We start from the raw sequence: 14088 nt of genomic DNA, 5'->3' as shown, positions 1-14088 counted from the left end.
GACCTTCCATCACTGGGACCCAAGTGCAAATTCGGCCAAGAATGATGGGGATAAAAGCTTCCTCGGCCTGGTCGCGTTAAGGATCTAAATGAAATTGAAACATACAAAATTCTGACAGGGCTAGACAGACTGGATGCAGGGAGGATGTTTCCCCTGGCTGGGGGGGGGGCTCTAGAACGAGGGGGTCACAGTCTCAGGATACGGGGTAGGACATTTAGGACTGAGATGAGGTGAAATTTCTTCACTCAGAGGGTGGTGAACCTGTGGAATTCTCTACCACAGAAGGCTGTGGAGGCCAAGTCATTGAATATATTTAAGAAGGAGATAGATAGATTTCTAGACACAAAAGGCATCAAGGGGTATGGGGAGAGAGCGGGAATATGGTATTGAGATAAAGGATCAGCCATGATCGTATTGAATGGCGGAGCAGGCTCGAAGGGCCGAATGGCCGAGTCCTGCTCCTATGTTTCTATGTTTCTATTAAATTAGCTTGACCATTTTCAATCTAAGTACAGTACTGCCAATTCAACCTCACTCAAAGGCCACAGGGTGAGAAATGGAAAGCTGTTACACTTGTGCAGTGGGGGCGCTCTTCTGCAGTTGGGGCAAGTTGTTGGAGCAGGGCTAGAGGGAGTTTTACTCTGCATCTAACCTCACCTGGGAGTGCATGAAGGGTCAGCGCAGATGGTGCTTTGCTGTACATCTCCTACCTGACCTGGGAGTGCTTGATGGGACACTGCGGAGACGAATTTTACTTTGCGACTGAATGTTCTGCACCTGATCCGGGAGCGCTTGATGCTGACACTTGGGTATCTCATATGGAAAGTGTTTTAGTCCCCAGCACAAACATTTTCTTTTATCATTCTTTGGGATGTGGGCGTCGCTGGCAAGGCCCAGCATTTATTGCCCATCCCTAGTTGCCCTCGAGAAGGTGGTGGTGAGCCGCCTTCTTGAACCGCTGCAGTCCGTGTGGTGAAGGTACTCCCACAGTGCCGTTAGGGAGGGAGTTCCAGGATTTTGACTCAGCGACGATGAAGGAACAGCCGAGATATTTCCAAGTCAGGATGGTTTGTGTGACTTGGAGGAGAACTTGGAGGTGGTGGTGTTCCCATGCGCCTGCTGCCCTTGTCCTTCGAGGTGGTGAAGGCTGCGGGTTTGGGAGGTGCTGCCGAAGAAGCCTTGGTGAGTTGCTGCAGTGCCTCTTGTAGATGGTACACGCTGTAGCCACGGTAAGCATGCCTTGTCTTGATGAACAGAAAATTAATCTCAAATATAAAGATCCATATGCTGCTTCTAACAAGATTGCAGGCTGTGCAATGTGTAAGTAACACACACTGAAACAGACAGTTGGGATTGACTAGAGAAACATAGGGCTCTTAAGTCTGATCTAACGGCTCCCCATCGCTGCTAATTTGAGGCCTACGGTTAGCCTCCATTAAAACTAACGGTTTTAAATGTCTTGCGGTGCACTCACATACTGGATGATTTGGACAGGTTGGGTGATTGGGCAAATGTGGATAAATGCGAGGTTATCCACTTTGGTGGCAAAAACAGGAAGGCAGATTATTATCTGAACGGCAATAGATTGGGAAAAGGGGAAGTGCAACGAGACCTGGGTGTTCTTGTGCACCAGTCGTTGAAGGTAAGCATGCAGGTGCAGCAGGTGGTTAAGAAGGCAAATGGTATGTTGGCCTTCGTAGCGAGAGGATTTGAGTACAGGAACAAGGATGTCTTGCTGCAGTTGTACAGGGCCTTGGTGAGACCACACCTTGAGTATTGTGTGCAGTTTTGGTCGCCTTATCTGAGGAAGGATTTCTTGCCACGGAGGGAGTTCAGCGAAGATTCACCAGGCTGATACCTGGGATGGCAGGAATGATATATGAGGAGAGATTGGGTCGATTAGGCTTATATTCGCTAGAGTTTAGAAGAATGAGAGGGGATCTCATTGAAACTTATAAAATTCTAACAGGACTAGACAGACTAGATGCAGGAAGGATGATCCCGATGGTGGGGGAGTCCAGAACCAGGGGTCACAGTCTAAGGATAAGGGGTAAGCCATTTAGGACAGTATGCTGTGAGGAGGATGTCGTGAAACTCCAGTACGATTTGGACAGGTTGGGTGATTGGGCAGAAACATGGCAAATGCACTATAATGTGGATAAATGTGAGGTTATCCACTTTGGTGGCAAAACAGGAAGGCAGATTATTTTTTGAATGGCAATAGATTGGGAGAAGGGGAAGTGCAAAGAGACCTGGGTGTTCTTGTGCACCAGTCGCTGAAGGTAAGCATGCAGGTGCAGCAGGCGGTTAAGAAGGCAAATGGTATGTTGGCCTTCGTAGCAAGAGGGTTCGAGTACAGGAACAAGGATGTCTTGCTGCAGTTGTACAGGGCCTTGGTGAGACCGCACCTTGAGTATTGTGTGCAGTTTTGGTCGCCTTATCTGAGGAAGGACGTTCTTGCCATGGAAGGAGTGCATTGAAGATTCACCAGGCTGATACCTGGGATGGCAGGAATGACGTATGAGGAGAGATTGTGTCGATTGGGCTTATACTCACTGGAGTTCAGAAGATTGAGAGGGGATCTCATCGAAACCTATAAAATTCTGTCAGGCCTGGACAGACTAGATGCAGGAAGGATGTTTCTGATGGCTGGGGAGTCCAGAACCAGGGGTCATAGTCTAAGGATAAGGGGTAAGCCATTTAGGACAGAAATGAGGAGGAATTTATTCACCCAGAGAGTGGTGAACCTGTGGAATTCTCTGCCACAGAGGGCAGTTGAGGCCAACTTATTAAATATATTCAAGAAGGAGTTAGATATATTTCTTAAGGCTAAAGGGATCAAGGGATATGGGGAGAAGGCAGGGACAGGGTACTGAATTTGGATGATCAGCCATGATCTCATTAAATGGTGGAGCAGGCTCGAGGGGCCGAATGGCTTAATCCTGCTCCTATCTTCTATGTTTCTATGGCAACTTTTCAAGCTTTGTGTCTTCCAACCTTTGCATCTCAGACGATCCCATCTTCTCTCTTGCTGTCTGGCCGGGTTCTGGCCGTTATCTAAGCTCTCGCCAAAGATGGTCTTACGCCCAAGGCCAGATATTATAATCCTGGGGCAACATTTCCACAGGTCTTCAGGCAATTACCTATTTGTACTTTTATCAATTTCCTCTCCCAACCCCCCATGCCCCCACCCCCACCTCCACCTCCACCTGTGAACACTCTTTCTTGGGCATGTCCCACAGATGCAAACAGGTCTCCAGCATCTCTCTCAAACAACCATTCGTCCTGTGTGAGCCTGGCAGTGAGTGGCTGGTAGGCTATTTGGCTGTGGAGGCATCACTGCTGAGCCAATCCTGTCCTCACCCAACATCTACACGTATGCACCTTCGAGCGGGGGGGAGGGCGGGTGGGGGGAGGGGTTGGGTGGTGGGGTCCATTGGCTAACTATTAGCAGGAGGGACTTTGACTGAGGCGTCCCCTCCGTAACCCCGAGGGCGCTGAGGCAAGTGTCCTACCTGTAGCCCCAGGAGAAAGAGCAAACTTAGCACGGGCTTCAATCAACCATGGGACCATTGCAACCATAAGGCTCCTTGCCATCTATCTTCTGTGTCAATTAGCTATTCAAACACAGAGCCAAAACTGATCGATGTATCTGCACAATCTAAACAGAACCTACCTTCCCTCACATGTGCAAGATTAATGTAAATGTATAAAGTCCCCATGAAGAGAGAATATTCAAAACACATCAATCAGTAATCAACCTGACATATGTACATTTCATGAACAATCGTAACACATGATATATCGATGGCAATTCAATAGGTACACCTGTAAGGTACAGCACGGGTTAGATACAGAGTAAATCTCCCTCTACACTGTCCCATCAAACACTCCCAGGGCAGGAACAGCACGGGTTAGATACAGAGTAAAGCTCCCTCTACATTGTCCCATCAAACACTCCCAGGGCAGGAACAGTACGGGTTAGATACAGAGTAAAGCTCCCTCTACATTGTCCCATCAATCACTCCCAGGGCAGGTACAGCACGGGTTAGATACAGAGTAAAGTACACTTTACACTGTCCCATCAAACACTCCCAGGGCAGATACAGCACGGGTTAGATACAGAGTAAAGCTCCCTCTAAACTGTCCCATCAGACACTACCAGGGCAGGGACAGCACGGGGTTAGATACAGAGTAAAGCTCCCTCTACACTGTACCATCAAACACTCCTAGGGCAGGTACAGCATGGGTTAGATACAGAGTAAAGCTCCCTCTAAACTGTCCCATCAAATACTCCTAGGGCAGATATAGCACAGGTTAGATACAGAGTAAAGCTCCCTCTACACTGTCCCATCAAACACTCCCAGGGCAGGTACAGCACGGGGAAGATACAGAGTAAAGCTCCCTCTACACTGTCCCATCAAACACTCCCAGGGCAGGTACAGCACGGGTAAGAGACAGAGTAAAGCTCCCTCTACACTGTCCCATCAAACACTCCTAGGGCAGGTACAGCATGGGTTAGATACAGAGTAAAGCTCCCTCTACACTGTCCCATCAAACACTCCTAGGGCAGGTACAGCACGGGTTAGATACAGAGTAAAGCTCAGTCTACACTGTCCCATCAAACGCTCCCAGGGCAGGTACAGCACGGGTTAGATACAGAGCAAAGATCCCTCTGCACTGTCCCATCAAACACTCCCAGGGCAGGTGCAGCACGGGTTTGATACAGAGCAAAGCTCCCTCTGCACTGTCCCATCAAACACTCCCAGGGCAGGTACAGCACGGGTTAGATGCAGAGTAAAGCTCCCTCTACACTGTCCCATCAAACACTCCCAGGGCAGGTACAGCACGGGTTAGATACAGAATAAAGCTCCCTCTACACTGTGCCATCAAACACTCCCAGGGCAGGTACAGCACGGGTTAGATACAGAGTAAAGCTCCCTCTATACTGCCCCATCAAACACTCCCAGGGCAGGTACAGCACGGGTTAGATACAGAGTAAAGCTCCCTCTACACTGTCCCATCAAACACTCCCAGGGCAGGTACAGCACGGGGAAGATACAGAGTAAAGCTCCCTCTACACTGTCCCATCAAACACTCCCAGGGCAGGTACAGCATGGGTTAGATACACAGCAAAGCTCCCTCAGCACTGTCCCATCAAACACTCCCAGGGCAGGTACAGCACGGGTTAGATACAGAGTAAAACTCCCTCTGCACTGCCCCATCAAACACTCCCAGGGCAGGTACAGGACGGTTTAATTACAGAGTAAAGCTCCCTCTACACTGTCCCATCAAACACTCCCAGGGCAGGTACAGCATGGGTTAGATACAGAGTAAAGCTCCCTCTACACTGCCCCATCAAACACTCCCAGGGCTGGTACAGCATGGGTTAGATACAGAGTAAAGCTCAGTCTACACTGTCCCATCAAACACTCCCAGGGCAGGTACAGCACGGGTTAGATGCAGAGCAAAGATCCCTCTGCACTGTCCCATCAAACACTCCCAGGGCAGGTACAGCATGGGTTAGATACAGAGTAAAACTCCCTCTACACTGTCCCATCAAACACTCCCGGGGCAGGTACAGCACGGGTTAGATACAGAGTAAAGCTCCCTCTACACTGTCCCATCAAACACTCCCGGGCAGGTACAGCATGGGTTAGATACAGAGTAAAGCTCCCTCTACACTGCTCCATCAAACACTCCCAGGGCAGGTACAGCATGGGTTAGATACAGAGTAAAGCTCCCTCTACACTGCCCCATCAAACACTCCCAGGGCAGGTACAGCACGGGTTAGATACAGAGCAAAGCTCCCTCTGCACTGTCCCATCAAACACTCCCAGGGCAGGTACAGCACAGGTTAGATACAGAGTAAAGCTACCTCTACACTGTCCCACCAAACACTCCCAGGGCAGGTACAGCACGGGTTAAATACAGAGTAAAGCTCCCTCTACACTGCCCCATCAAACACTCCCTGGGCAGGTACAGCATGGGTTAGATACAGATAAAGCTCCCTCTACACTGTCCCATCAAACACTCCCAGGGCAGGTACAGCACGGGTTAGATACAGAGTAAAGCTCCCTCTGCACTGTCCCATCAAACACTCCCAGGGCAGGAACAGCACGGGTTAGATACAGAGTAAAGCTCCCTCTACACTGTCCCATCATCACTCCCATGGCAGGAACAGCACGGGTTAGATACAGAGTAAAGCTCCCTCTGCACTGTCCCATCAAACACTCCCAGGGCAGGAACAGCACGTGTTAGATACAGAGTAAAGCTCCCTCTACACTGTCCCATCAAACACTCCCAGGGCAGGTACAGCACGGGTTAGATACAGAGTAAAGCTCCCTCTACACTGTCCCATCAAACACTCTCAGGGCAGGTACAGCACAGTTAGATACAGAGTAAAGCTCCCTCTACACTGTCCCATCAAACACTCCCAGGGCAGGTACAGCACGGGTTAGATACAGAGTAAAGCTCCCTCTACACTGTGCCATCAAACACTCTCAGGGCAGGTACAGCACGGGTTAGATACAGAGTAAAGCTCCCTCTACACTGTCCCATCAAACACTCCCAGGGCAGGTACAGCACGGGTTAGATACAGAGTAAAGCTCCCTCTACACTGTCCCATCAAACACTCCCAGGGCAGGTACAGCCCGGGTTAGATACAGAGTAAAGCTCCCTCTACACTGTCCCATCAAACACTCCCAGGGCAGGTACAGCACGGGTTAGATACAGAGTATAGCTCCCTCTCCACTGTCCCATCAAACACTCCCGGGGCAGGTACAGCACGGGTTAGATACAGAGTAAAGCTCCCTCTACACTGTCCCATCAAACACTCCCAGGACAGGTACAGCACGGGTTAGATACAGAGTAAAGCTCCCTCTACACTGTCCCATCAAACACTCCCAGGGCAGGAACAGCACGTGTTAGATACAGAGTAAAGCTCCCTCTACACTGTCCCATCAAACACTCCCAGGGCAGGTACAGCACGGGTTAGATACAGAGTAAAGCTCCCTCTACACTGTCCCATCAAACACTCTCAGGGCAGGTACAGCACAGTTAGATACAGAGTAAAGCTCCCTCTACACTGTCCCATCAAACACTCCCAGGGCAGGTACAGCACGGGTTAGATACAGAGTAAAGCTCCCTCTACACTGTGCCATCAAACACTCTCAGGGCAGGTACAGCACGGGTTAGATACAGAGTAAAGCTCCCTCTACACTGTCCCATCAAACACTCCCAGGGCAGGTACAGCACGGGTTAGATACAGAGTAAAGCTCCCTCTACACTGTCCCATCAAACACTCCCAGGGCAGGTACAGCCCGGGTTAGATACAGAGTAAAGCTCCCTCTCCACTGTCCCATCAAACACTCCCGGGGCAGGTACAGCACGGGTTAGATACAGAGTAAAGCTCCCTCTACACTGTCCCATCAAACACTCCCAGGACAGGTACAGCACGGGTTAGATACAGAGTAAAGCTCCCTCTACACTGTCCCATCAAACACTCCCAGGGCAGGTACAGCACGGGTTAGATACAGAGTAAAGCTCCCTCTGCACTGTCCCATCGTGTGCCTCAGTCCCAACCTCAGAAGTGCGCTCCCTGTTGCACCAGTGTGACCTTTTTCTATTTGCCACATGGCCCCTTCTGGTCGCCTCACTGGTGGAGGCAGCCAATTGAATGCCAAAGTAGGTCAGTTTTGCGCTGTGGTTAAATGTCATTCAGAACTGGTTTGATTGCTGACTGTGCCCAATTTACTCCAAAATGGTTTTATATAACAGCCAGTGAAGTTAATAGTCAAATGTCGGGATTTTCTTTCCAATTGCAACTCTATTTTCGAACTGCATTCTAGAATAGAACAGATTTGGGACTTGTGAGTGCACAGATTCCTTGAACATGGCTGCATGTGAATATTGTGGGATTACCTTTCGCCCTGTCAATTTCAGCGATGGGACTCGCAATGCACATTCCCCCCAGTTGGGTTATACCTGGAAAAATCAAATCATTATCCTGGTTTGGGATGTTTAATCCGCCGACTCGAACGGCCTTTCTTTAAATATAAACCTCGGTCGGTTCAATTGCAATTATTTCTGTTCCAGTTTTTTTTAATTGCAGGTATCTGCCTAACCCCAGGAGATTTACTCAGGATAGCGTTTTATTCCTATCGCCAGAGAGACCGACGTTGCAGTACAAAAAAAACCCACAGAAAAAAAAAGTGTAAAACTACAATAAATGCACAAATCTTGTTTATTATATTAATGAAAACTGCAACAACATCAGAAGATGCAGGAAGATGCAAACCGACCATGAACTGCGTTTAGGTGAAATACATATATACAGCTCTCGAATTCCAGAATGCGATTTATTTTTAAATGTGCAAATTAAAAATGCATTGAAATTTTGCGCTCTCGGGTGAATTGCAGAGATAAATGCAGTGAAATCTATCAATAAATGCAGGTGGATATCGAGGCTGGGGCAACGCAGCGAATCGATTGCCTATTTGAGAAATACGTTCAATGAACAAAACTGGGCTAAAAATGTAAAATATGAAAATTCCCCCTTACCTCATTCATTAAAAGCAAACTCCGGATGCTCTTCAAAAAAAATTACAACTGCACGTATTTTCATTAAATAAATTAATTCATTGAAATACTGCAACGCAAGCAGGAATCTGCAGCTATGGACTCAGTATGTTTCCCTGTGCTTGCTGATTTACATAGTGTCACTCGGGATTGCAATGTTTGCTACAGGTATAAATTGCTGGGGATACTGTATCTCTCTGTGTCCTGCTTCGCTGAACAGCTGATCTGCAGGTCATTTGCAGGATGTCTCCGTTTGTCCTTGATCGCCGCACAGAGAAAGAGACCAATCAGCACTTGAGCTACTGCACCCCCACCTCCCTGCCCTGATTGGCATCTCGGAGAGCCAATAAATGCACCGAACCCTGAGCGATCCTCTTGTCAATCACACTAATACCAGCCAGCCAGCCAGCCCTGCCTCCACAAGGCGAGTTATGGCCGGGTCGCTGCTGAAAATGCGTCAATTGTACTGACTTGCTCCGGCAGCTGCATGTCTCTCCCCTACCTGACCTCCTCTCCTCAGCCCCAGAAAGCTGGGTACTCCGGTGGTATAGAGGTGTTCAAAATCACGCTGGAGTAAATAAGGAGAAACTGTTTCCACTGGCAGAAGGGTCGGGGACCAGAGGGCACAGATTGAAGCTTGTTGGCAAAAGAACCAGAGGCTACATGAGGAAAAAAGATTGCAGCAACGAGTTGTTGTGATCTGGAACGCGCTGCCTGAAACAGTGGTGGAAGCAGATTCAACAGTAACTTTCAAAAGGGAATTCAAAAAGGGACTCAACTATACTTGAAAAGGAAACATTTGCAGGGCTCTGAGGAAAGAGCAGGGGTGGGGGTGGGACTAATTGGAGAGCTACGTCAAAGAGCTGGCACAGGCACGATGGGCCGAATGGCCTCCGTCTGTGCTGTATCATTCTATGGTTCCATTAGTGCCGGGCATCCAACAGCACCTTGCCTAAGTGGCTGTTCTTGAGGTGTGAGCCTAGATATTGAATGTCCGTAGGGTGTTCGACCATGCCAGTCAGTCACCCACCGCCTGTCCTCACCCCAATATCCGCACGCCCCCAGCATGGGTCACTGGTTCGCAGTCAGGAAGGGGAACCCTGGTTGATCTCCCCTTCCCTGTCTTAAGGGGGTGCTGAAGCTAATTGCCCCGTCCTTCCCACTAGCCAGCTGAGAGAGGTTAACTCAGTGCAGACCTGGGGCCGACCGGTCCCTGCTCTGTATGACTTAGCTACTCCCTGGAGAAGTATAACTTTCAAAAGAGCGGTGGATTGATTGGTCTGAGAAAGAAAGGAAGGAGAAGAAAGACATCGAATGTACAGCACAGAAACAGGCCATTCGGCCCAACTGCTCCGTGCTGGTGTTTATGCTCCACACGAGCCTCCTCCCACCCCTCTTCATCTCACCCCATCACCATATCCTTCTATTCCTTTCTCCCTCTTGTGTTTATCCAGCTTCCCCTCAAATGCATCTGTGCTATTCACCTCAACCACTCCCTGTGGTAGCAAGTTCCACATTCTCACCACTCTCTGGATTCACAGATGGATACATGTATATCTGAAATAGATGCTGGTTATTCACAGCCAGTACCTGAAAACATAGGATATACGGCACAGAAACAGGCCATTCGGCCCAACCAGTCCATGCCGGCGTTTATGCTCCACTCGAGCCTCCTCCCGTCTTTCCTCATCTAAATCTATCAGCATAACCCTCTATTCCCTTCTCCCTCATATGCTTGTCTAGCCTCCCCTTAAATGCATCTATACGATTCACCTCGACCACTCCCTGTGGCAGCGAGTTCCACATTCTCACCACTCTCTGGGTAAAGCAATTTCTCCTGAATTCCCCATTGGATTTATTAGTGACGATCTTATATTTATGGCCCCTGGTTCTGGTCTCCCCCACAAGTGGAAACATCTTCTCTACGTCTACCCTATCAAACCCTTTCAGTGTCAGCCGTAGCTCAGTGGGTAGCACCCTTGTCTCTGAGTCAGAAGGTTGGGGGTTCAAGTCCCAGTCCAGGGACTTGAGCATAAAAATCTAGGCTGATGCTCCCAGTACAGTGCTGAGGGAGTGCTGCATTGTCGGAGGTGCTGCCTTTCAGATGAGACGTCTGCCCTCTCAGGTGGACGTAAAAGATCCCATTAGCACTATTTCAAAGAATAGCAGGGCAGTTATTCCTGGCCAATATTTGTCCCTCAACATCATTAAAACAGATTCTCTGGTCATTATCACATTGCTGTTTAGTGGGAGCTTGCTGTGTGCAAATTGACTGTCACATTCCAACAGTGATTGCACTTCAAAAAGTACTTCATTGGCTGTAAAGCACTTTAGGATGTCCGGTGGTCGTGAAAGGTGCTATATAAATGCAAGTCTTTTTTTTGAATAATCTTAAAGACCTCGATCAGCAGGTCACCCCTCAGTCTTCTCTTTTCAAGATAAAAGAGCCCCAGCCTGCTCAATCTTTCCTAATAGGTATAACCTCTTACATTTATATAGCGCCTTTCATGACCTCAGGACGTCCCAAAGTGCTTTATAGCCAATGAAGTACTTTTTCTTTTAAAAATAGTCTATTACTGTTGTAATGTTATGACATCATATTCATCCCTGCCCACATTCCTTGTGTCCTAGGTCCTTCCATACACATTATATTCATCTCTCTGAGTGTGATGACCTCTTTTATATTCATCTTTTATCTTCACCTATCTAGTTGGCAATGTCCTGGGAGCATTTCCATTAGCCCCCCAAAAAAGCAGAAAACAATGGAAAGACATTCCAAGTCAGGCAGCCTCTAAAAGATTACGGCTCGCATTTTAGGAACTTCTTTCATCAGACTGCGACTAGTTGATGCAGCATTAAACTGGCTTTCTGCCATATTATAAAAAGGATATAGAAGCACTGGAGAGGGTGCAGAGATGATTTACAAGGATGATACCAGAAATGCGAGGGTATACATATCAGGAAAGGATGAACAGGCTGGGTCTCTTTTCTCTTGAAAAAAGGCTGAGGGGGCGACCTAATAGAGGTCTTTAAAATTATGAAAGGTTCTGATGGAGTGGACACACAGAGAGTGTTTCCACTTGTGGGGAAGAGCATAACTAGAGGCCATCAATATAAGATAGTCACCAAGAAATTCAATAGGGAATTCAGAAGAAACTTCTTTACCCAGAGAGTGGTGAGAATGTGGAACTCGCTCGAGCGGAGCATAAACGCCAGCATGGAGTGGTTGGGCCGAATGGCCTGTTTCTGTGCTGTATATCCCACGTAATCCTATGTAGTAAAACATCCCAGGTCGCCTCTCAGGAGCGATTATCAAACAAAATTTGACACCGAGCCACATAAGGTGATATTAGGACAGATGACCAATAGCTTGGTCAAACAGGTAGGTTTTAAGGAGCGTGTTAAAGGAGAAGAGAGAGGCGGAGAGGTTTACGGAGGGAATTCCAGAGCTCGGGGCCCAGGCAGCTGAAGGCACGACCGCCAATGGTGGAGCGATGAAAATCGGGGATGCACAAGAGGCTCGAATTGGAGGAGCGCGGAGATCTTGGAGGGTTGTGGGGCTGGAGGAGGTTACAGAGATAGGGAGGGACGAGACCAATGAGTGATTTGAAAACAAGAATGAGAATTTTTAAATTGAGGCGTTGCCGGACTGGGAGCCAGTGTAGGTCAACGAGCACAGGGGTGATGGGTGAACTAGTTAAATATCTTTTTATGTATCTTAGATTTAGCTATCTACCTCAAATCAAATCAAATCAACTTTTATTGTCATTGTTAGTGCACAAGTGCAGTACAACTAAATGTAGGCTTGCGGCTCCCAAGAGTGTACATTTAGATTAAGACATTTAAACATTCAACATACATTTGGCTTGTAATACATAAACATAAGCATAACCATAATAAAGTGCATTGGCAGATGTGCAGGCTTTCGAGTTTATTTGTGGAGTTCAGTAGGATGACAGCCCTGGGAAAGAAGCTGTTCCTAAATCTGGTCGTACGGGTGCGAATGCATCTGTAGCGTCTCCCAGATGGCAGGAGGGCGAACAGACTGTGGCTGGGGTGGGTAGGGTCTTTGATGATGGACCGTGACCTCCGTACCTGGCTGCTTACCTGTCTGTGAATCTATTTATTCATCTCCCTCCTCTCAGCACACACGGGATAGTTATTCAGTGGAAAATTCCAGTCCCCGGGGGGTGAGTTAGTTTCAGCTTTACTGAGCTGAAAAACAATCTCAGCTGTTTGCTAATAACACCAGCGTGATTCTCCAGCCTTCTTGAATCCTCAAATTGCTTTAATCTCTTTCTTTACAGCCTGTTGCATCAGCCCACTTCGCACCTCTCTTCGGCAAAGATCATAGAATCTCGCAGCACAGAAGGAGGCCATTCGGCCCATCGTGTCTGTGCCAGCTCTTTGAGAGAGCTGTCCAATTAGTCCCGCTCCAATGTTCTCTTTAAGCTGTACGGCTCGGGGGGGGGTGCCGCGCACTAACTGTACCAGGCCACGCAGTCCGGCAGGAGCAGGCTTCAATGCGCAGGCGCTCCGAGTGTCGCGAGCCCCAGTCCCGACGTCTTCAGGCCCGCAGGAGCAGAGTGCGGCCTGGACTCTGGGGGCCGGACACTCCCCCTGCTCTTTCCCCCAATGGTCCTGCAAATGTTTTCCCCTTAATAATAATAATAATCAACTTTATTGTCATTGTTAGTGCACAAGTGCAGTACAACGAAATGTAGGCTTGCGGCTCCCGAGAGTGTACATTTAGATTAAGACATTTAAACATTCAACATACATTTGGCTTGTAATACATTAACATAAACATAACCATAATAAAGTGCATTGGCAGATGTGCAGGCTTTAGAGTTTATTTGTGGAGTTCAGTAGGATGACAGCCCTGGGAAAGAAGCTGTTCCTAAATCTGGTCGCTCGGGTGCGAATGCATCTGTAGTGTTTCCCAGATGGCAGGAGGGCGAACAGACTGTGGCTGGGGTGGGTAGGGTCTTTGATGATGGACCGTGACCTCCGTAAACAGCGTTTCTGGTATATGTGCTCTATGGTCGGTAGCCGGGTGCCGGTAATGCGTTGGGCAGTTTTTACTACCCGCTGCAGGGCTTCGAGTATTTATCCAATTCTCTTCTGAAAGTAACTACCGAATCGACTTCCACCGCCCTATCAGGCAGCGCATTCCAGATCACAACAATATATTATTGCAGCGCTCTTTCCGTTTGACTAATAGCTTTTGGCAAATAAAAAGTTAATTTAGGAGAGTAAAAACAAAAGCCTACTTGCCAACCCTGATAGCTCTTCAAACAGAGGGACAGTCCTGCTGTGACACACATTTCCAGCACTGATTTGTATTCCCTAGCATTAACGCAGTATTAAGTCTGGAATGTAATTGTGCGAGTGCTGGAATGGATAAGAATTGACATTCGACTTTCTCCAGATTTAAGATTTCGATCAGAAATTCACATTAAAACCAAATAAATGGCTCAGATGGTAAATGGACCTCCTATGTGTGTC

General features: G+C 48.1%; 1 protein-coding gene across 1 annotated transcript in view; it reads right to left on the bottom strand.

Moving 5' to 3' along the window:
* abhd8a (abhydrolase domain containing 8a) overlaps nucleotides 1–8838 on the bottom strand; it is a 36306-nt gene extending 27468 nt beyond the window's left edge. The window contains exon 1 of the mRNA XM_086004439.1: nucleotides 8563–8838. Within this exon, the coding sequence (XP_085860565.1) occupies nucleotides 8563–8567 (5 nt within the window). The 5' untranslated portion in view covers nucleotides 8568–8838. The remainder of the gene's footprint in view (nucleotides 1–8562) is intronic.
* Nucleotides 8839–14088: the final 5250 nt, after the last annotated feature.

Source organism: Somniosus microcephalus, chromosome 13 (assembly GCF_052327205.1).
Source record: "Somniosus microcephalus isolate GS21.2 chromosome 13, FLI_Smic_1.0, whole genome shotgun sequence".
Classification (NCBI taxonomy): Eukaryota; Metazoa; Chordata; class Chondrichthyes; order Squaliformes; family Somniosidae; genus Somniosus; species Somniosus microcephalus.
The sequence above is the reverse complement of the archived record's forward strand: the minus strand, read 5'-3'. Positions and strand labels throughout refer to the sequence as shown.